At 41.9% G+C, this 27,261-nt stretch overlaps 1 protein-coding gene across 1 annotated transcript; it reads left to right on the top strand.

Moving 5' to 3' along the window:
* The first annotated feature begins 220 nt into the window (after nt 1-220).
* Nucleotides 221-25,773, top strand: arhgap20b (Rho GTPase activating protein 20b). The gene is made up of 15 exons (XM_066714707.1): nt 221-607; nt 8,380-8,462; nt 12,466-12,636; nt 13,154-13,303; nt 13,727-13,768; nt 14,357-14,441; nt 14,598-14,675; nt 15,558-15,624; nt 16,999-17,181; nt 18,012-18,184; nt 19,334-19,495; nt 19,873-19,982; nt 20,743-20,932; nt 21,819-21,936; nt 22,266-25,773. The coding sequence occupies exons 1-15, from the start codon at nt 527-529 to the stop codon at nt 24,014-24,016; spliced, it is 3,444 nt and encodes a 1,147-aa protein (XP_066570804.1). The 5' UTR covers nt 221-526; the 3' UTR covers nt 24,017-25,773.
* Nucleotides 25,774-27,261: the final 1,488 nt, after the last annotated feature.

The raw sequence follows: 27,261 nt of genomic DNA, 5'->3' as shown, positions 1-27,261 counted from the left end.
ATATGGCCAAAAGCACTGTGTTTAAATGTGTTAAATCGAAATCCCTGCAGTGGCATAGTTATTAAAAACAGAGAGCATTTCGTTTTGCTCTGTAACTTGAGCACAGAGCTCTGAACTGAAGAACGTCCCCTGGTCTCGCTGCCTGCAGCCGTGCGGGACTGCAGTGGGAAGAGCAGGACTGGGTCGGGATGTCCTTATTTAGTCAATGAGGAGGAACACTTCTCAGTCTGGTCTCTGACTGAAACACCGACAGGGGTGAACTGAGCCATCACTGAGCAGGCTGTCAGGAAGCCCACAGTGCCGGGCTGCTCCTCTGGGCAATTTGGGGCACTTTTATAGAATGTCCTTTTATCGTTTTTCAGTTTTTTTCACATCCTTTTTTATGTCAGTCCCTTCAGCTGTGTTTCTTCTTTTCTTTCATTTTCTTTGTGTTGTTTCTTTTTCCTTTTTTGATTCCCGACCTTGGATATCGTATCGATTTGGAAAATAATGTTCCCACGTGTAGGACTCCTTCCCCGGACTTAAGATGACACCTCAGCAGAACAACAGCCAGCAGCTGAAAGGAGAGAGTGATGAAGTGAGGTCAAGAATACAAGAACGGGAGAAGGCAAGTAAAGCAAAGGAGGGAAGCTGCCGTCTGTGGGCGCTGAGCAAATTCACTTTGGTGCAAACATCTGGTTGTGTTTGCTAATGCCTCTGCAGATTTAGATTGTCTTACCGGCCGTGGCCCTGAGTGGGGCTTGTGTTCATGTCTGCTGCAAAAGCCCCATCTTCCAGGGCTTATTTTAAACTTCAGCTGGAAGTCCTGAATGAAACTGTGCAGCTTTACTTTGATACAATATGAATTCCCTTCCTTTATCCTTCCATGTGAAGAGAAAGAGGTGCTGAATGAAATCACAATGCTCTTGACAAAAAACAAGGGCATTAACTCCTGGAGTGAAACATGAAAAGCACTTGTTTTTTCTCTTGTGTTTATTCTGTTCCTTCTGTTTTTTGTTTTTCTGATGGGTTCCCCTTTTGGGTTTCCTTAGCTAGTTGTTTTGGTGTGGTGTGACATTCACTGCGCGCACGATCCAGTTTATAAACAATTTGAAAATGAGGAAGTTCCAGAGGGCTTTCAAAAATGTACTGCAATGAGTCATTCAGGTACCACTTTAATACAGAAGTTTTCTGAGCACCAGCCCCAGTTTAGTGGATTGCCTTGTACTTCTGTTAAACAGGTTTGGTTAAACGATAGAGAGAGAGCCATTGTTTTAATATGAAACATTGGTTACATCCCTATATGTGTTACCATTTCATACACAATAAAGTTCCACAAATGGCCAGTCCTCTCTGTGCTTAAAGAACTTGGATAATGTATTAAACTGCCAGATCTGGTAATACTGATTTTTCTTATTTATATTTATGACATTTTTTATATTTATTTTCATGCTCTCCTGAAAAGCGGAATATAATGTCTCCATTAAATGCACATGTTTTCTCTGTTAAGGAAATCCTGAAGTGTTGGTTTAACTAGGCTTATTTGTGTATATTCAGAGCATGTATGTGTGTATTCAGAGCATGTATATGTGTTGAACCACTCCAAATTACATTATGGGATGTTTTTTGTATGTCACAGCCTATGATCAAATTACTATCATTTGTGTTAGTCCTATTGATGAGGCTAGCTGAGAAATGTTGCCATTTACTACTGTGTTGTGGCCCACTAAGGAATCATACTTCATAAGTCAGAACAACATTGTCATGACAGTTGGATAAAAGATGTCTCCTTAACACATGTACGTACTGCCCCGTTATTATTACTTGTGTTTTGTGTTTGCCTTTGGTCAATTAACAACAGCAGCAAAGAGCAATAAGAAGATGTCATACAGTCCATGTAATTTCAGCATCGATCTATACCTTATTCACTGTCGTATCAATGCCACGGTTTACAGCCTGCCAGGAAGAATATTCCTATATAATATTCACATCACATTGCAATTCGTACCACAAAAGCACGGAGGTCCCTAGAGGCTGTCAGAGAGAAATGATTGCCACATCGCATAGAGAAGTGCATTCCAATTAAATTACAATCAGATAGCCTAAAGTCTCCATAAGAAACTTACTTAAGTGTCTCTGCCCCCCAGCTGAACCTGTGAATATGCACATTATACTATCAAGCATCGCAGGCTTTGATATCTCACGCATTAAACAGGAGCATGGTTCTCTTCTGTAGTACGACTGGCAATGGATTGTGAAATATAAATTAATGTGTTCATGCCTGTAACACAGTGTCACGTCAGACAGACCGTGCTATCAAGCTACAGTTCAGTGTGGACTGGATTGGAAGTTGTGACATTTGCCATTATGCGTGCTTCTGTAAAAATAAAGTCTCGGCAAGAGGAAACTCACAGGAAATGACATCTCTCTGCCTTTAAGTGCATAACTAACTCATAGCCTTGTCTCGCACCGTCAACCCACAGTCTAAATTCCTGCGCCTCTTCTGTCGCACGTGGAGGACACAGGTTGAGCTCAGAGATGAGTAGGAATCTGTGCAGGAATTCCTGTATGAGGCTGTTTATCTTTTTCTATGAGTAATACGGGCTGGGCTTGAATTTTGGCCAGTACTATCGGATTTCTGTTGTGAACCGCAATCTGAAGTTTAGTATTTGTCAACTTTGTAGATGACATATATATATATATATATATATATATATATATATATTTTAATAGCCAATTCTTCTCCAGTTATGTCTCAGGTTTCATTGATCACTATTTATAAGGTACCTCCTGCTGTGCGTGATTAGTACGTGAGTTTAAAGACATGCATTTCCACCACTTTTGGAGAAAGCCTAAGGGAGTGAAGTCTGGCATTGGATCTTCTGCTGTTTATAGCTGGCAGGTGATAGATGACAAAGCCTTGAAATTGCAACCCACATATTTGTGTGAAGATGCAGAAATTCAGCCGACAACGCTATGGGAATTATGGACCCTCAGCTTCGCAGCCCAACTGTAATTTGATAGGATGCACATTGTGCTGTTGTAGACGAAGCTACACATCTTTCATTACAGTGCGTATGTTTCACGCCATACTCAGGCAGGCAGAAAATACAGACACCTAATTTCATATGAGATACGATGTTGCTCCTCTCACATTTCCTCAGTGGTAATATGCGTTATGCCTTTTATACATTACATTGCATTTCACATTAACCATGCTTTGTGTGGCTTTTCAACCATCTCCCGGGGGTTCGAGCATCAAACAGTGACACATTTGGACTCCACATAAAAGCCGAGGGAATAAAGGTAATTTAGTGTGTTGGAGCTACCGTTGCACAAAACCTCTCATTACTGCACTGCTACTTAAACCATCTTTCGAATGCCACCCCGCTAGCTCTTATCGGACAGAGACCGTCGCCTGAAACACGTTGTGCGACTGAGAGATACCTAAGTTTCATCAGAAGCCATTCCAGTCAGTTAACATTCACCGTGTCGACATGTAGCTGCACAATTAAACCTAATAGGCAAAGGAGAAATACAAATAAAAACACATATTAAATCTTCTTACTTTGTGTCAAATTTTATATATCCCTTTTATAAAAAAAATATGTATTATTTGGAAGTCCTACAGAATATTGGTTCATTCATTATACTGTGGCTACATTGTGAGTGTTATACCTCATTACATGCAAATAGTCATATAACCCTGTTATGTGAATGGCAGTTACTCAAGCCATGAATTCTGGCACGTTGTTTCTGAGTCGACATATCTGATGCCCCCACATTGCTGTAAACACTGTATAATACTAACTCCAAATTTGGCAGTACCTGGGTGTACTGTTTATTCCAGATGCATGAAACCCATTTACCCCAGATGTCTCCAATATGTTATATAATTTGATCGTAGTGTTTGGGCCGGGATTCCTTAAACAATACAGCAGAAATGTCAACTGTACGTAAATTATGCCAACTGCACCATGTTCGTGTGTCACTGGCTCTGCTTGGTAACATTGTTTTGTGGAAACCGTCTGACACGAGGGGAGAAAAAAAATGTTGAAATGCTCTGGAGGGAGGGATAGAGATGCAGTTTGCAGGTTTCGTTGAGAGGGAAATGGGGGGATTCCAATAAAAGGTCATCTTCTTGAAAACAGTTTGGTGTCATTGAATAAGAAGTCCAGCGATGGTGGAGTTTCTCCTCGCGACTCTTAACTCTTGAGGCAACAGATGTGTCACACCCAATCACATTAAAATAGAAAACAAACAGAGATGACTGCATCTTTACTTTCGAGCTCCTCATGAGAGAAACCAACTGTCAAAGGGCTGACCATGAGGAGGAATTTAGTTTATTTTAGTCATTTCATTCGGTGAGACCCATTCACACAGATAAACAGAGCCCTGAACGCGGTTTTACACAAAGAAAGATTTGCATTTATGTGTCACTGTTTGTGGTGTGCTCGGTCTTTTGTGGTACAAACTGAACAGTCGGACTGAAAGAAAAGGGGGGGAAGAAACTTGTGTGGAGGGCCCTATCATGCAGTGTGGAAAGGTTTGGCAGAGTAATTGCATATTTTGCAGGCTAGAAATGTTTTGGAGCCACTCAAGACTTGTTTTCCACATATTGAGATTTACGAGCTGAAAAGCCAACCCAACTTTGCCTCGACAATATTTAAGGCTGTGTATCTTACATTGTGTTTTGCAACTGTACGTACTGAGGAGAACTCACAGCTGTGACCATGAGGAGGAGTCGCCTTCCAAAGCATCTCAAAGACTATATTCATGAACCGCGGTTAGCATAATTACATGGTGTGTGTGTGTTTATTTTTTCATGTATTTCTGAGCTGTGGTGGCTCAGATTTTATGTTCTGGTCAGATCTGTCTGTATCTGAAAAAAGTTCATCAAAGACGATAAGAAGAAAGTGCATCTCACTAAAAATCAGAGCATGAGGCAATACTCTGAAATCTAAACAGAGAGAGCTCCATGCAGCCGTTTACTGGGCAAAAGTGCTTGTATATAAGGAATATACGTATTTTCATCACTATCTCATTCAGCAATAATTTGGAGTCGATGTTTTAGTACATTCTGAACATTCCCTTCCGGAGGACTTTGGCTCATTCCACCTACTGTGTGCTTGTGTGTGCGTGCGTGTGTGTGTGTGATTGTGTGGCATTGTGGATTCCCTGAGCCTTGTCTGTGGGCCGCCATTCCCATGCAGAGTGCAATGTTTTTCCAATTGTCGATCCAATCCATAAAATGATGGACTTCCATTTAGCTCTTGAAATTGATGGTGTCGGAGGTACTTTGGTGAGGACCATTTGTTGGCATGACAGTGGTGAGGAAAGGAGGTCTGTCCGGAAGATTTAACCTAGAGCACCAGGGCTATGACGGCGACTAGCCCACATAGACAAAATTGAACTGCAACTGTGACAACTACAATACCTTACTGTAACTATATAAATAAGGCCCTCCAAATTAAACAGATTTTTGGTAACAATGACAAACACAACTGAGATGCATCTCTCAGATTAATGGAAGACTCCATGGGAACATGCACAACGACAGATAAAGGATTACACTTTTCCTTCTCGCACCCAGAGTAAACATTTTAAGCTCCTGTTCACCATGAACGTCATTGCGAATCAGCACATATTGTACAGTAGCTCATCATATAGAGATAAAGAAAACATGTGTCTCGCTCTAGTGTGAATAATATCTCTGCCAGTATTTGAATTATTGAATGTACGATTCTTGTTTCGAGATCTTGTTATTCAAACGTCGCGACATGTCGGGCCATCTCGTATGAACGGAAGACAATGTGGAACACAAGGATGTAGGTCACCGATGGCAAGACGAGAATTATTGTATTAAGAATTAAGTACCTAATTGAATTAAACCTACAAGATGTATTGGGAACTTTTGACATCGAATAAAGTCTTTGTGAGCAAGGCTACACTGTCTTGAGCCATAAACGTATGTTTCCAGTGTTTTAAAATTAAAACAACAACAAAGCGTGATGGATGGATTATTCCCCAGTGTTGGTGCAACGATCAGGTGGGCAGTTTTGTCAAACATCAGTCTAGAAGTAGCTGCTTCATTGCAAAGTGCAGAGATGCAATCAATGGGAATTAGGGTAAAGACTGGATAAGGGTAAATAAAAGGGTCATTTATCTTTAACTTACCTAGGTCTGGCACACATACCATTATTTACACACTGCAGAAATCCCTAACTCCTTTGGAATAACAGAGCTGGACAGTTTTGGGGTTTGCTTGATAGATACCGATAAGTGTAATTGGATTAATGTGTTTACTGCTCTACTGTTGCCATAGCAGTGCCGAGTGTGTGGCTGTCTGGTTCGAGCACTGCCTCAGAGCAAGCACGTACGAAGAGGATTAACATAAGCAATCCTTTACAACGGGGTCGGATGCCAGCATTCTCCCCTCCGCCCTCCCAATGCTGCAAACACCTCACGCCAAATAAAGTAACAATGGTGCGACGCACGGTAGAGAGCTACGCCGGCCACAGAGTCCTCTTCAAGGGAAACTTTGCCATCCATTGTTCGGCAGTTCGTTATCAAGGAAAGGGATTCCCAGTTGACCTAGATAAGTCCAAAGTTGGGTCGTCAACAAGGAGTTCTTTGTTTACCATAAGACAAGATGTATCGCATGTTGGGGGCTCTGAAAAAGCCCAGCAGGAGTAATGTTTAGAAATAATAGAGACCAGATGCTGAAAGGTTTGGATTATGAATGTTTGTTCCATGCCAGATGTGTGATTTACAATCTGTGTTATTTCAAACATAGCAGGTAAACGGAGAAGGTTATTGCTTTCCCTCACAATATGAGTCGCATTAGGGAAGATTACAATCTACTTATCACAGGAGACAGTCCTCGACCACAGAAAGAATCCACCCCCCTAAAGACTGATGTTGATTAGGTATTGCTTTTTATGTGTGTGGCTAAAAAAGACGTGGCAAACAGGAGCAGGCATGGATTCCCAAACAGGCCGATTCAACGCACCTGAGATAATAACGGTGAGGCGGTAGTAGGAGTTTCCTTTAAATGACAGCAAGCCAATTGGGAACAGGAAACAGCTGCTTCTGTGCCGGAGATTTGTTTCCTTTCCAAAACATTCAATTCTGTCCAAAAATATATCAATCAAAAAAAGAAAGAAAGAAAGAAAGGGATAATACTGTACTGGGGTGTTTTGTTTTCTGATTAAAAACAGATTTCACATGTCATTCAATAGCTGCGTTGTGTTTTATTTGTTAGCTTTATTGTGTGTTTGCTGTGTGGTTGTCAGTGTAACACTTTTAACAGTTTCGTGTGAGTCATTAATAGAAGATAAAAGTTTTTTTCGACTTATACACTTTCTGATTTAAATTCTCTTAGGCCTTTCCCGAAACTAGACAGTTCAAGGAATATTATAAACCTGCACGTTAATATTATTTATATATTCTTGTAAGACATACATTTTAAGATTGGAATTACACCCTTCCTTCAAGAAACATATTCAGTGTAAAGCTCATCAGTTCAATGGGAAGCTAGGTTTCTTTTTGTAGCATATGTCGACAGATAGATGGGCAAGTCAAGTTCTGATTTAATGGTCAGTCTGAGTTCTGGATACGGTTTGTACAAGCCGATATGCCAAAATGTCAAAAATATGACTGGAGGGCATCGAGGATGACATGACATATATGTATCGGCCGCCCTCTCTCAGCCCCCTGCACCTGCAGAGCGATTTCAACCATGAAGGATTAAATCTGCAACCTTTGCCATTTCTGAGACTAACCTTGCTTGACGGGCTTCATCACCTGGCAGCCACAATAAGAGCAGACTTTAACAGATCAGTCAGATTAAAGTACATGGATTCATTTCCATGGTCACCAAATATACGAGCGCAGGCAGTCCAATGGTACCGGGCTTGTTGCCCAGTTTCAGCCCCAGTTCTGTCATTGACTCATGGTCTGCCCAAGTCCTGTGCTCTGTCCGTTACGTAAGACACAAACCACAGTCCTGCTGTAAGTAACTCGGAAGCAGGCATTTTGGATAAAGAGCTTGATTCCCACAATCCCTCTGAATCAACTTTAATGAAAGTGTGTGCCTATTAAGTAATAATCATGTTCCTCTCAAAAACCTCAAAACTGCTCTACTGTAGCTTCTGTATACCAGTGTGAAATATGATAGAAATGTGCAGTCAAGCACAGGGAGTTTGGCTGGAGGGCAACGAAATTCTTATCCACTGGTCTCACTGTAAACCGATACCTCTGGCTGTGCTCCCCAGATGGAGAGATGTCCCCCAGCACTGTGATGTCACTGATACCTCTGACCAAGGTGCTCAGCATGGTGGCTAGCACCCTGTGGTTTTTTTTGTAGGTATTGTTCTGACGGCTTTCTGTTCTTTTCAGAAGATGAAGACGGCTATACAGAGACGCCGATCGGCCCCCTCAGCCATCACCAAAGCCCTCAGCAAATCCAGGACACCCAGCAGGTCAGACCACAACTTTCATGTGTGTTCTTTCGAATGCGACCATGAATACCTGTCCTGTACTACAGTTAGGTCCATAAATATTTGGACAGTGACACAATTGTCATCATTTTGGCTCTGTACACCATCACAGCGGATTTGAAAGGAAATAATCATGATGTGCTTTAAGTGTAGACTTTCATCTTTAATTTGAGGGTAGTTACATACAAATTGGGTGAACGGTGTAGGAATTGGACAAACTAACATAATCATGAATTAAACTGAGTTTCAATACTTGGTTGCAAATCCTTTGCAGTCAATGACTGCCTGAAGTCTGAATCCATACACATCACCAGATGTTGGTTTTCTTCCCTGGTGATGCTCTGCCAGGCCTGCACTGCATTTAAACCGCGCACCACCGGCACCCCTCCGAGCGCTCCACACCGCAGCGGCTTCAGTGCAGTACAGTGTTAAGCCCTCTATGCCAAAAGAACAGGTCTCCCACCGTGGGAGGGGTTACGTCACTTTGTAACATGCTCATTATAACCCGAATGAGCCCCGTTACACATGCCCATGACATAACATGCTTCACAGATGAGGTGGTATGCTTCGGATCACGAGCATACTCTTCTCTTCCCATCATTCTGGAACAAGTTGATCTCTGTCTCATCTGTCCATAGGAGGTTGTTCTAGAACTGTACAGTGTTCTTTGTTTTTTGGATTTTTTGGTCTTCCGGTTCCTGTTTCCATCTTGTGATAAACCCTCTGTATTTACTCTGACGTCTTCTCTTGATTCTTGACTGACACAGATACGCCTACTTCCTGGAGGGTGTTCTTGATCTGGCCAACTGTTGTGAAGGGGTTTTTCTTCACCAGGGAAAGAATTCTTCTGTCATCCTCTGCAGTTTCTCTTCCAGGCCTTTTGGTGTTCATAAGCTCACCAGTGCTTTCTTTCTTTTTAAGAATGCACCAAATAGTTGATGTTTGTGCTCTCTCTCTCTGATTGGTTTGTTTTGATTTCTAAGGCAAAACTGAAGGCAAAACGGCCCAAGAACAAGCAGGACTAAAGACACTGCAGTGCAGGCCTGGCAGAGCATCACCAGGGAAGAAACCCAGCATCTGGTGATGTCTATGGGTTCAGACTTCAGGCAGTCATTGACTGCAAAGGATTTGCAACCAAGTATTGAAACTCACAGTTTAATTCATGATTATGTTAGTTTGTCCAATTACTTTTGAGCCCCTAAAATTGGGGGGAGCACATATAAAAATGGGTGTAATTCCTACACCGTTCACCCAATTTGGATGTAACTACCCTCAAATTATAGATGAAAGATGAAGAAACATCTTGATTGTTTCCTTTCAAATCTATTGTGGTGAAGTACAGAGCCAGAATTATGACAATTGTGTCACTGTCCAAATATGTATGGACCTAACTGTATTACAATTACACAACTGATCAGCTGTCTTCCTATAACAGTAACTGTGGATGTAGAGTTTTATTTTTACACACAGGGTGCTGATAAACACAATGGGCCTTTTCACACCGCACCTTGAACACCGTACACTGTGCAGCCGTGGAATTCAGCCCACATACCAACGGGGAACCGAGGGGAATGTGTAGCACTGTACCATCCTCTTGAACACTGAGCAGCCTCAAGCAGCCGTTTGCTTTTACTTTCCACACCTCTTTTGTCGAGCTGGCATTGTCCATGTGAACGTGTTCCCTGTGGTGCCATTTTTATTAAAAGATCAAATTCCCTCCTTGTCCGAGAGCCATATCAATACCATTCGCCGTTCCAGGTTGGTGACCTTGACACTACCTGCCTGTAAATGCCAGCGTAAAGCACTGTAATTGCCTCTCACCGTGCCATCCAATAAATGTGTGTCTAACAATATCACGGATTATCTTTAAAGCCGCTTGAACTTTGTGCCGAGATTCAGTCGTCTGTCCGGTCAGCAAGAGCTATTGGATTTCAGCGTCCGTTTTGTTCGGCAATAAATGCTAACGAAATGTCATTGTTAGTCTTGTGACAAGCTAACGAAATAGATGGCAAGACAGATCCGGTATAGATCATCTTTTATCGAATCAGGAATGCTTTTTCGTCTGCGAAGCATACGTCTGGGTTTACACACCAATGCCCTGGAACTGTAAAACTCTAACCCCCAGATTCCTGTGTCCCACAAACACAAAGCTCTGTTCAAACTCAATGTCTCCACGGGACTTTTCTCAGGTTCGGTCCCAAGCTCTGCAACATTGCTTTCTCTGAGGAATGCGTGACTTTATTTGGCTACAGAGCTGTTCTATCATGGAAAACTGCAACTATGATGAAAGAGAAAAGAGAGAGAGAGGAAAAAAAAGCAAAATCTAAACAGTGTCTTTGAAATATAGCCTTGGAATCCTAGCTGTTATGCCATCTTGACTTTGTCCTTAAGAAATCAAGTGGATTTTTTTAATATTTTTTATGTGCCCCAGTGTTTACAATACTTTAACATTTATCTCACTCACCCAAGTACTTGGGATCTTTCATTGTGCTAATTTGTGTTTCACATTGACGCACAAAACCACAATGGCAATCCATCAATATTACAAGGGTTGGCCAGGGGCCCGAAAACGACGCCTAGCCACTTGAAATGGAAAAGTGATACATATTAACAGGGTCTGTACTCGAAGCTGCTAAAAATAATTAAATGCAATTGAGAAACCCTGTGATTATGGCCCCTTTTAAAGGTATTTGACATTCTTCAATTATACTCATGACATTATTACATCATTACATTGTCTGTGTTTGAGTTGGCTGATGTTTCAGACCTTTCACTAAAAACTGATTATGGGTAAATGCATAATGCAGGTCCATATCTTTGCTATTCAAAAGAAAAGTAATTAATGAGATCTTTTTGGCATACACAAATACTTATCTGCTTTACATATTGTTCAAAGCTGCTGTGTGTGTTTCTATTAAAAACTTAGAATTTGGTTCACAGTAATTATTCAGACCCTTTTACAAAACTTTGGATTGACTATAGTTTGACTCTCAGTTATTGACTGCAAAATCCCAATGCGCTGTAAAACAGTATCTTAAACCTTCTCATGTAGTTTCTCTGAATTTCAAAATGAAAGAATTGTGACTTCAGTTAGTTTCTATGGAGTCATACAGTGATATCAGCCAACGAGTGATATTAAGCCACAAACATCCCAAAAAGAAAACGTGTGTCTTATTCAATCCGGAGTTCTGAGAAACATTTCCCAGCAATGGTACTTCGGAAAACATGAGGAAAGTGTGACTGTTGTCTGGGAGTGTTAGCAGCTTCTCAGTAGCTATGTGATAGAGAAGCTTTCCTGCAGACAGGTCATAACCGACACTTTGTCGTGTCTTTGAAGCTGCCCTTGACAATGTGTTCGTATTATCAGTGCCAGGAATTCCTAAGAGAGCGGCGCTGCTCAGTACATTCGCGTCGTCTCGAAGCCCTCGATCTCAACACTCGCCAATCGAGATCACATTTGCGCTTTCAGACATTAAACAGAGAGTGATGAACCCAGTGGAGTAATGCCGCCATTACAGGTGCTCACAGGAACAAACCCCGCCAGAAATAAATGAGCGTGCAACATCACAGACTGATCTGCACAATGAAAAAAGCATTCACTCTTCCGAGAAAGGAGGTAAACATGTAGACAATTCTGGTTTTGGATTTGACAAACTTGAGAAAAATATTTACAGATGGTTTCACAGATCCAGATTAGCATTCACCTTGAACTCCTCTAAAACAGCAGTTGTTTCCCACCCATTATCCACACACTTGCAAAAGGAGACCCTCATATGCAACTGTGGGTTTTTTTCTTTCTCTTATTGTACTTACTGATCACCTAAATAACATTAATATATGTCAAGGCAGTCCATATGAGATGCTTTTACACAGCAGCAATATTCCCAGAATGCATTATTTCTAAAAAGAGAGATGAAAGGCATAAGAAACACACTGGTTGTTGAAAAGAGGACCATGTCATCTGGTTTTCCTTTTGCATCTTCAGGGATGGGTCTCTCTCGACAGCCCCCTTCACCAACGGCTCTTTCATCCAGGCCTTCACATCCCAGACATCGACTTTCATCATGGAGGATCATGTCCGGCTTACAACTGGCCTGCAGACACAGGAGCGACACCTGTTCCTCTTCAGTGACATCCTCATCATAGCCAAGTCCAAGTGAGTAGCCGACATGAAATATGCTCGTTATGCTTAGTTTTGCGTGATGTGCGATCTCCGAGGGACTCTCTGTTCTTGTCACTCGTGCTCCTCAGTGAGTTCATGGAAATGCCAGAGAACAACAAACCGAACCAAAACAAAAACTAAAATTATACGAATGCTGATATATTGGTGTAATTCTTCCAGGAGTTCATGCAAGATCCCAGTATTGTCACAATGACCTTCAACATGAAGGAAACAAGCTCTCAAGTGAAAAACTGCATAAGGAAATGATAAATCTATAAGAAGTGCCTTTAAATTATATCTTGAGACATTATTCATGCAAAATATCTTCTATGACTGTAACAACAACTATGTCTCAAAGTCTCTGCGATGGAAGTACTTGGTTATATCATCTGAAAAGTGACCAGGACAAGAGCTATTTTAATACAGCTGCAGGGAAAAGCAGATCTTTATCTTCAACAGTATTAGTGGAAGTAAAGCTTGTTTGATTCTGTTCCCCTGTGTGGCCATATAGGTCTTCCTCTAGCCTAAAGCTGAAGAAACAAGTGCGCCTGAGTGAGATGTGGATTGTGTCCTGCTTGGATGAAGTTTCGGAGAGGAAGCTGAGCCCAAAGAACTCGTTCGTGATTGGCTGGCCGACCACGAACTGTGTGGTCACCCTGAGGTATGTCAACGTGAAGCCCAGCCAGAGAGCCATCATTTAATAACTCTTGATCGGAAGATAGCCAGGGACCCTGCGGTGCACAGAGACGCAATTCATATTTATCAAATAATTTCAATTGTTTGATGAAAATGAATAACAAAATAGAAGATTTTAACTAAATTCAGAGAGGTGAATACTCACTTCCTAAAAAAACACAATTCTGTCTTTCTTCCACTATTGTTTGTTCTCTAAAAAATAATAATGATGAAATACATTTTAAAGAGCCAACAATTAATATAATTAATTAGTGAGAGGAAGATTATAAAGACAGAAGACAGAAGCTTCTTTAAGCCAGGCAGAAATGCCAATTCATCTTGCCTGATCGGCAAGGCAAGACATTATGAAATTAGGATATAAATGTAAAAAGTATTTTTTCTTTTTCAGCTCCACTGAAGCCAAGGAGAAGTGGCTTTCTGCTCTGCAATGGTAAGACGACACTGTCAGTTGTGGTTTCGTATGTTGTGTTTTTGTAGTTGCCATTGTTAGTATGAACAGGGCGATTGCTTATCTTTTAGTTGTATTAGTTTAAAGCAGGCCTTGCCACAGACAGACCTGTAAGTAATGGAAAATAAAAGGGTGACACTTCACAACAATTCCTAAAGAATGTATGTATTAGTGCACCTGAATATTGTGCCTCTGATTCTGATTTTGAACACATGTCTAACAGTTAAGGTTCAGTTTAGAGTCAAGGTTAGGGATAGTGTTACAGACTAGGGTTGAGGTGCAGAGATTATAGATGTATATACATGCATGTCATGAACATTAGAGCCCAGAGGAAGTGTAAGTGATACTCTGATCATATTCCTGATGTATTCACACCATAATTCACAAGGAATAATGACATTATTTGACAGCGTTACCAATCAATTTTCCCGGTTAAAAATCAGTTGCCGTTAATTGCCTGGAGGCAGGTGACAGGAACAGAACAAAGATGCACTGTGAGCTTATATCTTCATGGGACGGTCAAAGAGTGAGGTCACATTTCAGCAGTGTTTTCGTAATGTCTTCACACAGGCAGATCAGCGAAATGAAACGGGAAGAGTATCCAAAGAAAATAGCCATGAAGTTGATGCTTTTGGATGTGGGGAACTGCACTTCAGTAAGAGCCATTTATCAGCATTAAATAAAGCACCATGAACTCTGCACTGACGTAGGCCTGCTTGATTACAAAGGAGAAGAAAAGAAGACATTTGTTTGCCTATCTGGCCTTTCTTTCTTGTTTTTTAATTACGGCTATTTCTCATCCCCCTTGCAGACGACCACGGTGCACGTGGGCAATACCGATACGGCCGAGCGGGTGATAATGATCACGGCCCAACAACTGGGGATCTCAGTGAGTAATCTCAAAATGTCTCCATGGAAAACTATTAGGAAAACATATATTCTGTTCTGTCATGTTTTTGAGGTAATTACAGCCACATTATGCTATGAAATAAAACACTACATGTGAAACACTTACTGTAAGACTTTTTACCAGGAATTTTTCTTTTTTTGACAGATTTTTTCTCTGTCTAGTATCTTTAGATTAATGGAGTAAAATAATTAAAAATGTCTGGAAAACAAATATCTTCTATACAATCCCCTGGTGAAAGTGGTGTTGAAATCACAGAGTGCTTTGAGCTCAGTACCAATGGTATTAGGAACAATGAGATATGAAAAGATGATCCGCAAAAGCTGGAGGCAAGGCAATTTTAAAAAGCCTGATTTATGTTCCTTGGTATTTGTGTGGAAACAAGATTCAAGATGCACTGATTAAACTCTTTGAAGGGGATTTATTAAGCGACACATGAGATGGTTTAGAAACTACTATGCAGACATCTTCTTAATGTGTCCCTTTTTGTCAAATATGCAGAAGTATTAGGGTTCTGCACTTCTGGGTCATGAGTTCAAATCCCAGGTGAGACCCCTCAGAAAGGTGTGCTACCCAGAGTGCTCCAGTCAAAACACATCTCATATAATTGAGCATTCAGATCAAGACCAATCCAATAAGTGAATGATAATGACAATCGTCATGTGACTGTCCTATCCAATAGGGTCTGTTCCTAGTCACTGCCCCACTGCCTTTATCTCCAGAGGCGAGTGGAAAACAAACTCAGTGACTGTGCTTTCTGTTATCTGAAAGGCATTTCCTCCCCTCTCCCGTGACTGCAGCCCCAGTTATCTGTGTGCCTCACTTCCTCCTCTGAGACGTTCTGTCCGTTTCTTGTCCCCGCAGGGCCGGCCCAGTGACTACCATCTCTGGGTCATTTCAGGGAAGGAGGAAGCCCCCTACCCGCTTATTGGTAAGAAAATGCACCGCCTCCCACTTCACAAGAAACATCTGCCAAAGCAGAGGGAGTGGGACTGCTTGGTGTACCCCACGCTGCCTCTCCGAGTCTGGCGTGGGAACAAGAGCCCAGAGGAGACCGTTATTAGGCCAGCACAGAGCTCGACTGTTTCGCGGGTTTCTGGTTCCTCCCAGTTTCCACAGCCCTCTCTTGCATGCGCTAGACTCAAATCAATCCGCAAAATCCTGTGAATTTGTAGGAAAGCAAAGGTAAATCCTTGGAGCCGAAAAGATTCCAGATTTACCTCATGAGAGATTAGGCCTGTCTGAAATGTTTAATGAAACTGAGGGTCCGCTTATGGCATCCCAGGGTGTTTAGACAGTGGGCTGTCACTTCATACACATGTCTCAAAGCATTGATAATAAACCAACATAATGCATATGTGTATTTATAAGGATAGTTGTCCTAATTAAACAGCTGTATCATAGAAACCATTCAGTGTTCATCAGCACAATGAATAGCTTTTTAAACACCTTATATATACATGTACATTAATATACATAAACTGCTTTGTATACTTTGTTATAAATAGCAAACATACTCAAGGGTTCATGTGCTTTTAATGTAAATGAATAGCAGATACAATTAAAGACTGATTGATAAATTAGCATTTCAAAAACTGGCCCCTGTTTTACTGGCCCCTGTTTTTACTCATGAAAGACTGCATTATAATTAATAAGTATGTCCCTGGCACATGTTTTTACCTCACCTGGAGAAAGAGAAGATCCACTCTTGTTTTTAAAATTTGAACTCTATAAACTCTACAACCCTCTCTATATATAAGTAAGATTTTTCTCAGAGATCCAGCTGTTTTTACAACCACATCCCTCAAAACTGCCACCGACCCGCAGTAACAGACCAGTAACAGCTGTACTGTTTTCTGGCTGTTTTTGAACTGTAATTGAAATAAGACGAAATGTTGAATCTACATCAGTTATTTATTTTATTTATTTTTTGGCATGTAAAAATGTAGATTACACAAAAGTGTTTAAAAAAAAGCTTATTTAAATATATCCTACATCGATGTGTATGAGAACCTGAACAGACTCTCTCCCAGAGAATAGCTGATTATCTTTGGGGTTTTTCCACATTTCGCAGGACTCCCTCATGAGTCCCTTTCTGGAAACAGAGTGGAAAAACCTTTCAAGTTCAGTGAAAAGTCATCTGATCGGCTGAGTCTAATACTAACAAATACGCTGGATTTCCTTCCTCTGCTGCAGCTATACAGTAGCTCGATTGCTTTATGAACTGTAGCGGGGGCACAAAAGCACCAGACCCTTGACAAACGAGCCTGTGTGCCACGGGGCTAATGGCTTGTTTGTTGACCAGGTCACGAGCATCCTTTCAGCATCATCATGAACTGCCTGCGGGAGTCGGTAGACGAGCCCTACCTGGCCAACAACAACATCCTGACGCCTGACGGGACACTTCTCCTGCACCTGCTTCCCAAAGAGCAGCAGTGCCAGTTCATCCTGAAGCCCAGACCAGCCCTCCGGTGCCACATGAGAACAGGTCTGGACCACCGTTGGCCCGGCATTGTGCTGGAACTGGGAAGACACATGAGTTATGTCAAGTCACATGACAGGGCATTCTGGGATAGGTTGGGTTTAGATGCTACTGTTGTACAGACAGATACAGAGCTCATTTCATTGAGTTTCATGAGTGAAATAAAAAAAGTATTAAGTTCTGTATTAGAAATGCAAACTGTTCTGGTCAGATGGAGATGTTACTGGGTTGGTCAATGTGGTGTTGTACCATAATGTCAACACTTACTTCAGAGTCACTGGGAATTAAGTTCAACAAACTTACTCCTCAGGACACAAACCAGTCATACCAAACTCATTTCACATGTGATGTTAGCCAAATGCACGATCCTTAAGCCAAAATATTTACCTCGTCCGCAAACGTCTTCTCGTACCTACTTACGTTTGTAGTTTGGTGCCTCGGCTTCGTTTATTCACAACACAGGCAGGACAAGTTTTTCCTTAAGTTACAAGGAAATTCTTTGGAAATTAAAAACGTTATCTTAGGCTCCGAAAGGAAGAAATTAATTCACAAAGTAGACGGTAAACAATTTCCTGTCACGGTAGTCCTGGCGGTTCAAGAAGCTGTAAACAGCGCAATTACTCTTCCTGTAATTATGTAATTTGTTTTCTCACTCTTTGTTATTTTATGTCCATAGAATTGCTGATAGATAATATTCAGGTTCAACTGCAGATTAAAGTGTAAAAAGTTTGTTTCCATACCGTGCGAAGAAAGCACGACTTTGATCACGTTCATTTCTGGACTTTTCTTTGGCATTGAGTTCTGAATTTTGAGGTGTGGGCTTTTTGTGTTTTTAGATTCCTTTCAGAAACACTTTAAGAGGAAAAAATCCCTCATCGACTGGGCCCTGAGGAGAGGCAATGCCAGCCAGACAAACTGCCAGGTGGAGTCTCCCACTAATCCCAGGAAGCTCTTCGGTCACTCGTTGTCATCCATCTGCACCAATGGAAACCTACCGAAGCCCATCATGGTAAGAACAGACCTGGGATTACTGACATATTATAGTGGAAACAAAAAGCTAACATTTCAACCTATCCCAAATAAATAATTTTGAAATGGCTCGACAATTACAACACACAATGTTGTGTAGAGCTCTTATCATTTAGTGCTCAGTACTGTTTAACATTTTTGTGTTTTTCTGTTTTGTGTGAAGATTTCCTGGGGACAAAAGCCACAAACAAGTCGCAAATTGAAAAAGAAAATCATGACTCGATGGCAGCTTGTTTGCTATTGCCATTTTGTTCTCTTAAAAGTCAAACCCATTTAAGTATCGAGCAGTGGATTGAGGTTTACAATTTCATCATGGTTCAAGTCAATTACTTTCCATTTAATAGAAAATGTTCAGATTCAGATACTCAAAGTACAGATCATTATAATAATTTTGTCATGTGTCAATCCGGGGCAAATTGCTACAGGATAAAACTGCTCAGTATGTAATCTGCGCAGGTCAAATCCCACAGGACAAAATCGCTTAGTGTACAATCCACAATGAGGAAACACCACAGGTAAGAAAGGGGTTAGGACTGGGATTTGCTCTGTCACTAATATCTTTACAAAAATGTATGTAATATGTAATAAATAGTAAAAACTGTTTTAATCATTTTGTGGTCTTTGTTATATTATATACACATTGTGTGAAATGTATGACAGTTTTTTTCATTTCCAGTCCAGTAATGATACACTCACAAAAGGGGCCTATTGCAGCTAAACAAACAACAAAGTGACCACAGAACAGTATGACGTTGTTGCAACACAAGTTTTAAGATCCATGGGGATGTTGCCAAAACATTGAACAAGAATGAAAAGACAATCTATTAACTGCATTACACAGAAAAATAAATACGCAAATAAAACACTTTATAGTAAATTATAAAAAATAAAATAAATATGTTTTATATATTGCATGCAAAATAAGGTAGATCTACGCAAAGGAACCCATAACAGTACTGTGCAACAAGTAGAGACAATTAACTAAACCCTGTGGTCATAGTAATACAGATCCACAACACAGTTTTTCTTACTCGTCAAAGCAAAAATAGGATCCAGAACAAAGTGGGTTTGCTGGAATGGTTTCCTCAGTTCCTCACAAACCCTCACATGAACCTCTGATCTCTTCCAGGATATGCTCTGCTTGCTCTACCAAGAAGGGCCTTCAACGAAGGGCATCTTCAGACGTTCGGCAAACGCCAAGACCTGCAAGGAGCTGAAAGAGCGACTGAATTCAGGAGACGCAGTCCAGGTGGAAGGGGAGTCAGTCTTTGTGGCCGCTGCCGTCATCACCGTAAGTACCGACCCGAGACTCAAACTGAACTGATTTTGACCTCTCTGTCGCTGGCCCGATTAGACCCAAACCCAAGACAGCTGTTTCAACGTTAGCAGTTCAAAGGACCGCCGTGTCTTTCTGAAATGAAGCGTGTTGTTTTTAATTAAGTTCAGCCGACATTTCTCCATGTGTCGGCTTCTACGGATTTCCTTGGCAACTGTAAATATTTGTAGTTTCTCTAAGGGGAAGGTTTTTGACAGAGTAGAGACCAAGAAAGAGAAAATGTGCACATTTGTTTGTAGTAAATGGATTGGGGGGTGGGGTGATAATAGAGCATTTAATTATCTCTGATAGATATTAGCAACATAGTCCAACCATTTTCTGTCTCTGTGCAGGATTTTCTGCGCAATATTCCCGGCAGCATCCTGTCCACCGAGCTGTACGTGAAGTGGATGGAAGCCATGGAGATTGATGAGCAGGACGATAAGATTGAGGCCATGAAAAGGTTAGTGAATTGCTCGCCTGGTTAAACAAGTGTCTGGCTTCGTGCCGTACTCTCCAGTCATACAGGCATGTTCTTGGTTCACACTTCGGCTTTCTATGACTTGGAACGGCGCAACAGTATATATTTCACAGAGAGGACAGCATTAAGTTGCTCAGGTGGTTTAGATTAAAGTGACATTTAAACGACCCATTAAGCCCAAAGCCTATTTTGGTTATACAGTTGTTCCTCTTCATCCTACCTCCCTTTTATTACACACCCCTCACATATTTCTATTTGGCCTTCTTCTACACTACTGTGAAGTGGTCTCTGTGCTCCACTCCCTTCGCAACGTCAACCCACAACACCTACACTTGGCCTTAACATGAGGGAAAACTGAAGATCTGTTTTCCACATTGTTTAATGATGCAGTATTGTCTACGGTGGGTCTTTGACTGGACGTACAGTTGTCTTTCTCTCCCAAAGAATTCTTGCACACTTATTTGAATCAGAAGGAACTGAGAACCTCTGTGCAAACCGTTCAGATCAATGTTCCTTAATTCAGATTTCATTCTAGCTGGGCTCTAGTCAATTTAACCCATTCCTGACTCATAACTGAACCAACCTAATGATTTAAAGAGAAAATAGTCGACTTGGGGGCCAAATCTGAAGACAGCTGATGTAGCACAGATCACATTAAAGCTAAGCGTTTGTCTTCTGTGTTCTCCATCACGTCCAATAATATGTGAAAGGTCAATATAATCCTATTTATTTTCCACTCCAGGTTGGTGGACCGTCTCCCTGAAGCAAATGTAATTTTACTCCGTCACCTATTTGGCCTCCTGCACCACATCGAGAAGAGATCGGAGGAGAATCAGATGACCGCCTTCAATCTGGCTCTCTGTATCGCTCCCAACATCCTGTGGCTCCCCATGGCTACGGGGCCCGAGGAAGAAAGCAAATCCACGAGAAAGGTGAGCTTAATGTCACATCAATTGCCCTGATACAGAGTGTTTGATATTTGCTTAAGCAACCAAAAGCCATATCTGGTATCAAACAGCGATACCTATTTCCCTGCAATGGACAAAAAACCCATCCCAAATCCTTAATGTCTGTCCACACCCTTACAATTATTAATTTCAAACACTCCCATCAGGATGATGATTTAAAGTTCCACTAGCACGAAGGCATCGTTATTAAAAATGTTTTATCCAAAGCTATACACTGTATGTCATACATCTTGCTGGGCATATATAATACTGGAGTGTAGGACACAGGACACAGATATTGTTTTAGCACAGCAAGAAAAGAAAAGCCGCTCAGAGCTTTTTAATCGAGCATTGTAGATTTTAGTTTTTTTGCTTTTTTAATGGGACTCGTTTTCCCATATTCAAATGTCCCTGAGTTCTTAATTAGCTTAGGAAGTGAATTCCAGAGATTGGGAGTATGCCCTAGAGAGATGAGAAATGTGCTACAGAGCGAGGGAACTTGGCGGTTCTCTCCGGCAGGCCTTTGGTGAAGACATAGTTGGCAGTGTTTCTCAAACCACAGGGAGACATTGGAGTTTACTTTTCCCTGTGGCACAACTGTGGGCAAGTGTCCCATCTAGTTAATTAACAATGGAGTGGGCTCTTTGAAACAGGGGAAAACAATAACAACTGTATCAGTTTCATTGCTAAATTCAACAGCATTGATCGCCACAAAAGTGCCTCTGTGGTTCATCCAGTCATCCCAAGCAGTTGCCCAATCTAGGCTTTTCCACCGTCCATGTTCTACAGTAAACGTGGCTGTCATATTGCTCAGTTTTATGACTCAACTACACAACAGAGCTGACGTTGTCTTTCTGTCGTTCTTCCTCAGGTGGCAACACTAGTCCAGCTCTTGATTGAACACTCAGCCACCATCTTTGGCGACGACATCATGTCTCTGTACAAAGACATGAACAAGGAACAGCGGGAGAGTTCAGAGGATGCCATGGGTAAGTGCTGGATATGTAATAAAGGAAAAACACACAGGAATATAGTGTGATTTGTGTCTCTGCAAGGAATTCCCTGTTATGATGTTTGTGTGTTCTCAGTTTCAGCTCTTCTTTTATAGCAAGTGAGCCAAAGTAGTGAGTGTATTTGTCTCCGTTTGGCACACAAAATTAGCCAGGCCTGGTTTGCATCACAATTGAGTTGCTTAGCCATGTATATGAGATATTCTCACTGTTAATGAACAGCTGTACCTGTTCCGCTCTTTCCTGGGAACAAGCAGAGATGATTAAAAATGTTACCGCTGCTGATCTCTTTCTTTCTTTCTTTCCAGACGGGGACTCTTTTCAGCAGCAGTACTCCTCGGACGAATGTGATGCAGCCGAGCAAGAGAGGCGAAGAGAGCTCAACACTCCGGAGAGGGACTCGTACTTCCTGCCTTTAAACGATTCAATCCTGAAGGAAGGGAAGGAAGACTGGGGGCTTTTGGATAGCATCTGCACCTACAAAAAGGACGTTCTAACCGAAGACAGTGCCTACAGCTGTGAGAATTTGGATGATGTGTCCTTCCACTCCATTGGGTCCATCTGCTCCTTGGGTGGCACACAGAGCATCCAGTCGGCCCGGGACCGCTGTTCCTCTGAGCCAAGCGTGTGCATGAGCTCCCAGCTGCTCACCAGGCTTCACGCTCCAGTGGCCCGTCAGTCGAGCTGTGACGCAGCCATGACGCGGGACCCGACGGACTGCTTCCAGCACATGCAGAAGCTGCAAATGGAGCACTCAACTGTTCTGGAAAGAGACTCGAGCCCGAAGCTGAACAGCAAGTCCAGGTACACCTTTTGGCGGTCGCCCCAGATTGCTTCCAGGATCAGGAACCTGGGGCCACACCGGATGAATCTGTCCAACAGGTCGAGTTTCTCCAGCCTGTCTTCGTCTGCCACCTCTCCCTCTGCATCGTCTCTGAGTTCTCTGGACAGTGCCTTCTCCTACTGCTCCGACTCTGTGTTCTGTCCCAGCGACGTCCCCTCGTTGCCTTTCATGTTTGGGGCCTCTGCCCGGGTGCGGCCGCTTTCTCCCGACACCCCCAGTAAGTTTCCCAAAGAGTGGAGCATGACTCTGCCGTCTTCCATGGCTCAAGATCCTGGCGATTTGGAGTGGTACGACACCTATGATGAAAAGGACGAGGAGAACAATAACCGGAGCAGTGAGGCGGAGGATGCTGAGCACATCCAGACTCTGGAGGAGAAAGAGAGTGGCTCTGAAGACCCACGGGCCTTGAATGTCAACAGCTATGGGAGTGATGAAGACAGCAGTTCTGAAATTGAGGTTGAAGGGGTGGAATCAAATCCATCAGTCAGGAGGGAGCGAGAGGAAAAGCCAACAGAGCTTAATCTGGAGCCTGATACTTCAGAGACCCATATCAAGACACAATGCCGAGAGACGTCAGTGAAACACATAAAGCTGGTACGACCCCAAGGTTTGGTAGCTAATAAGGATAATAAGTTAAAACGTACAAAAATCACATTCTACATGTCCTCAAATAGGGTCACAGTGAAAAAACACACAGACCAAGCTGAGAAGGATGGGCACACGATTTCAGTAAGCATGTCCAACTCGAGCGATGCCTCTCCAGACCGGGCAGAAAAAGCCTGTCAAACACTAGAGGTCCACATCCCGCAGACTGTCTTTTACGGCCAGAAAACTCCTCTGGTTCTGCGGTCGGTGTCTACAAGTCATCCAGCAAACTCCGAAGACGAGAACAAACAGGTGAGAACCACAGCCAGCAGCACTCCGATGGCAAGCTTGTGTGCAGAACAGAGTCCCGAATTTCTGGCAACGGCTAAGAGTCACGGCAAGACTGCCAGCGCGATCAGGCACACCATTCGGATACGCCTGCCGGCCGCTGTCAAGAACACCGTCAAGGAATATTTTAACCATGGTGACTCGAGGAGCAGTCAGTCGGATGTTAAAGCCGTGGAAAAGGAGCTCATGAGAAGCAAGTTGGAATGGCAGAGTAGGAGACACACGGTCGTGACGAAAGACATGTTTGGAAATGTCACACACGATGCAGAGTCTTTTGTCTGATACATGAACGCTACTAGATAGTTCGTTAAGTTGAGCCGAAAACGTGGAGAAAGTATTGTTCGATGTGCCAGAGATTTGGGGATGGGTATTCTAAGTATACTGATGCACTTACCAGTCACACCTATAAGTAAAGAAGGACAATTTGTGAAATTTCCCATGATGTGACACTCGAAGGACAAAGGCATTACTCGATTGTTATTGGTCACCCAGCTTCACCAGCTACGTCCTGCAGCTAGTCTGTTTAGATAGATGATATCCAAGGTTTTTTGCTGTTTTAATAATATCTGAAGAGGGTACATTTAAAAATAAATATGGTTAACAGAAACCAATTGCTTTGTTTCAGGCGAGAGATTCCAGTTAGAAAGGACAGATAAATGTAAACAAAGCACTGACAAAAAATAAATCTAATTAAATAAAGGAATACAGAAAGTTTCATGGGGTAATTTAAGAAGAAGAAAAAAACTGTGATAAAATATACATCAACCTCTTGTTTTGTAGGAGAGAAAATGTGTACAATTTTTCAATAAGGTGTGTCCATCGGAAATGGGTGCTTATTAAAGCAAGAACATCAAATGTGAATAATCACATTTTTGCCCTATTTCTGTTAGCATCAATATGTTGTTTTCACTTTCTGTGCTACATCTTGAATGAGAAGCAGTAAAAAAAAAACCTGAGCTGAAAGATGGGTGACTTAAATCAAATCTGTCCCCTATTTGTTTCTTATTGCCGACAGTATTAGAGATTGAATGAGAAAGTGATGCATGGACAATAAGATATGTGTGTTTCATGGCTGTTGCGGGGGGGAGGTCAGGGTTTTAGAAGAGTGAGGAGGAGAAGGTTTTCTCTGAAGGTCTTGATAAGTAAAGGTAAGAAAGCTACACTAGAAAGTGATTATACTATATGCCAGGAAGAGAAAGAGACGCTGATACAGCAGGAGGTTTTGGGTGAGAGCAGACATTTCCATGGGCTTCACATTCAAAATTATTCCCAAAGATGAATCCGCTCTACTGTATTCTCATGTCACACTCAACGAAAGTGTTTATGATACTGTCTACAAAATTGTACAATTTCTTTCCTGCAACTGAAGTCTTTTCTATACCTTTTTGTCTTTATATTTAATATCGCATCAACAGGTACTAGTACGGTTCTGTTTCGACTAAATTGTCAAAGTCACATGTTAGTGACATTCTCTACTGACTGGTAGACTCTTATATACCTTGATGTATAAACAGAGAAAAGACTCTAGATCTTTAAACATCTCTGCTCTTTTAATAAACAGAGTCTGGGTTTACTTTAGGTGCTGAGCGCTTACGTGAGCTTTTTTAGGTTTAAAATCTTTCCGTGGTGAAATGCTGATGTTCAAAGGGAAGGAAACGTGTAAAAAAGACATGTCGACTGAATGCTTATTTCCTGTCATTTGTGTTGAAAATGGGGCCACAACACAGGGAATGAGCATGACAGAGAGACCAATGATTCACGGCAAAACTTCTTTGTCCAGGAGCGGAAAACTTACATTTCATGCTAAACTGAATACTGTCTGTAAAAAGTCGCCTGTAATCTGCAGAACGCTGACTGTTTCCAATCACCTGATCAATATCTAAGAAAGAAAGAAAGTCATGCAAATCAATGAAACCTAATCAGCTGTTTTAATGCTATTTTGAAACATGTTGTATTTCCTTAAGACACCTCTCCACATGTGTCTGCTATTGTGTATATGTCGTTTCCTCACAGTTTTTAAATAAAAGTATTTTAATGAGTGGAGTGTGTGGGTTTTGTGAAGCACCGCAGCAGTTTTCTCAGCATGTGTGAGTTTGCAAGTCGACAACTTTCATCAGGCAGGTATAAAGTGACATGTTGCTGAGTGGAGAAACAGAAAATACTGAATAATCAGAGCTATTCCACCGAGATGCTGTTTTGCCATCAAAGCTCAAATCTGCTCTTCTGGAAACTCTGGGTCTCTTTTTATTTCATGCAAAACAGTAAAGCATTTGGAGTTTTTTTTCCAGAAAGTGTTTACATTTTAAATAAAACATTTTAAACAGAAATAAAGCTGTCCTACTAATTAACCACATTCAGACCAGAGGGACACATATCGCCAAAACACTAGGATACACCTTTGGGCCTGTGGGACTGACTCAGATGGATACCATTCAGGATTGACATCAGTAGAAATTGAATATGATGGGTGGCGGACAACGTGACAGTGACTCACTGTGATGATTGTCTTCGGGGGGGGATCCCTGCAGTTTCACCGAGAGAAAACAATGTCTGTGAAATGTGAATAATTCTCATTGTGACTTCATGCATACTTAATGGAGTCACAGTTAATTTTCTAGTGAGAGGAAATAATGATGTGGTTCAGATTATTAGTCTCTAATGTCCTGAATTATTTCAAGTTGATTTAATTTGCCAACTGCGTGAATTGAAAAGGAAGATCAAATATGGCCTTTTGCCTCCATTTGTTCCTGCCCTGCAACATCTACCAGTTTGAATCCCCTGGTACTTTCCAGTGGGGGGGAATGAATGCATTAAAACAACTTATTCCCAAAAACTGATGTTGACACACCAGCCCCTCGTGCCCTTTCTGTGTTATCATTGAATGGAAAGATAACATCTGTCCAGGGAATTACAATGTTTTAAAGGGAATTACACCAGTCTGACCAAAGCATCAAGGAAACGAACACTGTTTCACTGAATATTTGTCTCTAATTCTCTGCCTCACACAGAACCCAGTGGCATCATGCCATTGGGGCATTTCCAGGTCATAACTGAATCCTGTGTCATTTCAGTGAAGTTAATATGTCATGTTGTATTTAAGAAGTGCATATGAAATTAAATTTGTAGTGAATAACATTTTGAGCTACTTTTCCGATACACACACTACCCTAGATGTAGTGAAAAGCATGTTATCCCCCCACACACACACACACAATTGAGCTACATGACACCTCTGCACAGAAGGATCCCCCATTCTCTCCCGCTCTCTCCCACTCTCTCCCCCACTCTCTCCCCCAATCTCTCCCACTCTTACCCACTCTCTCTCCCGCTCTCTCCCACTCTCTCCCCCACTCTCTCCTGCTCTCTCCCACTCTTACCCACTCTCTCCCCCACTCTTACCCACTCTCTCCCACTCTCTCACTCTCTCCCACTCTTACCCATCTTCTCCTGCTCTCCCCCACTCTCCCCACTCTTTCTCCCACTCTCTCCATCTCTTTCCCCCACTCTCTCCCACTCTGTATTAGACT

The sequence above is a fragment of the Amia ocellicauda genome, chromosome 10, assembly GCF_036373705.1.
Source record: "Amia ocellicauda isolate fAmiCal2 chromosome 10, fAmiCal2.hap1, whole genome shotgun sequence".
Classification (NCBI taxonomy): domain Eukaryota; kingdom Metazoa; phylum Chordata; class Actinopteri; order Amiiformes; family Amiidae; genus Amia; species Amia ocellicauda.
The sequence above is the reverse complement of the archived record's forward strand: the minus strand, read 5'-3'. Positions and strand labels throughout refer to the sequence as shown.

What these genes read in the sequence shown, in the direction of transcription:
- arhgap20b (XM_066714707.1), top strand. Translation starts at nt 527, where the DNA reads ATGACACCTCAGCAGAACAACAGCCAGCAGCTGAAAGGAGAGAGTGAT. An exon ending in AAATCCAGGACACCCAGCAG is followed by an intron (nt 8,463 to 12,465) that starts GTCAGACCACAA and finishes TTGCATCTTCAG; the next exon opens with GGATGGGTCTCTCTCGACAG. An exon ending in TGGCTTTCTGCTCTGCAATG is followed by an intron (nt 13,769 to 14,356) that starts GTAAGACGACAC and finishes GTCTTCACACAG; the next exon opens with GCAGATCAGCGAAATGAAAC.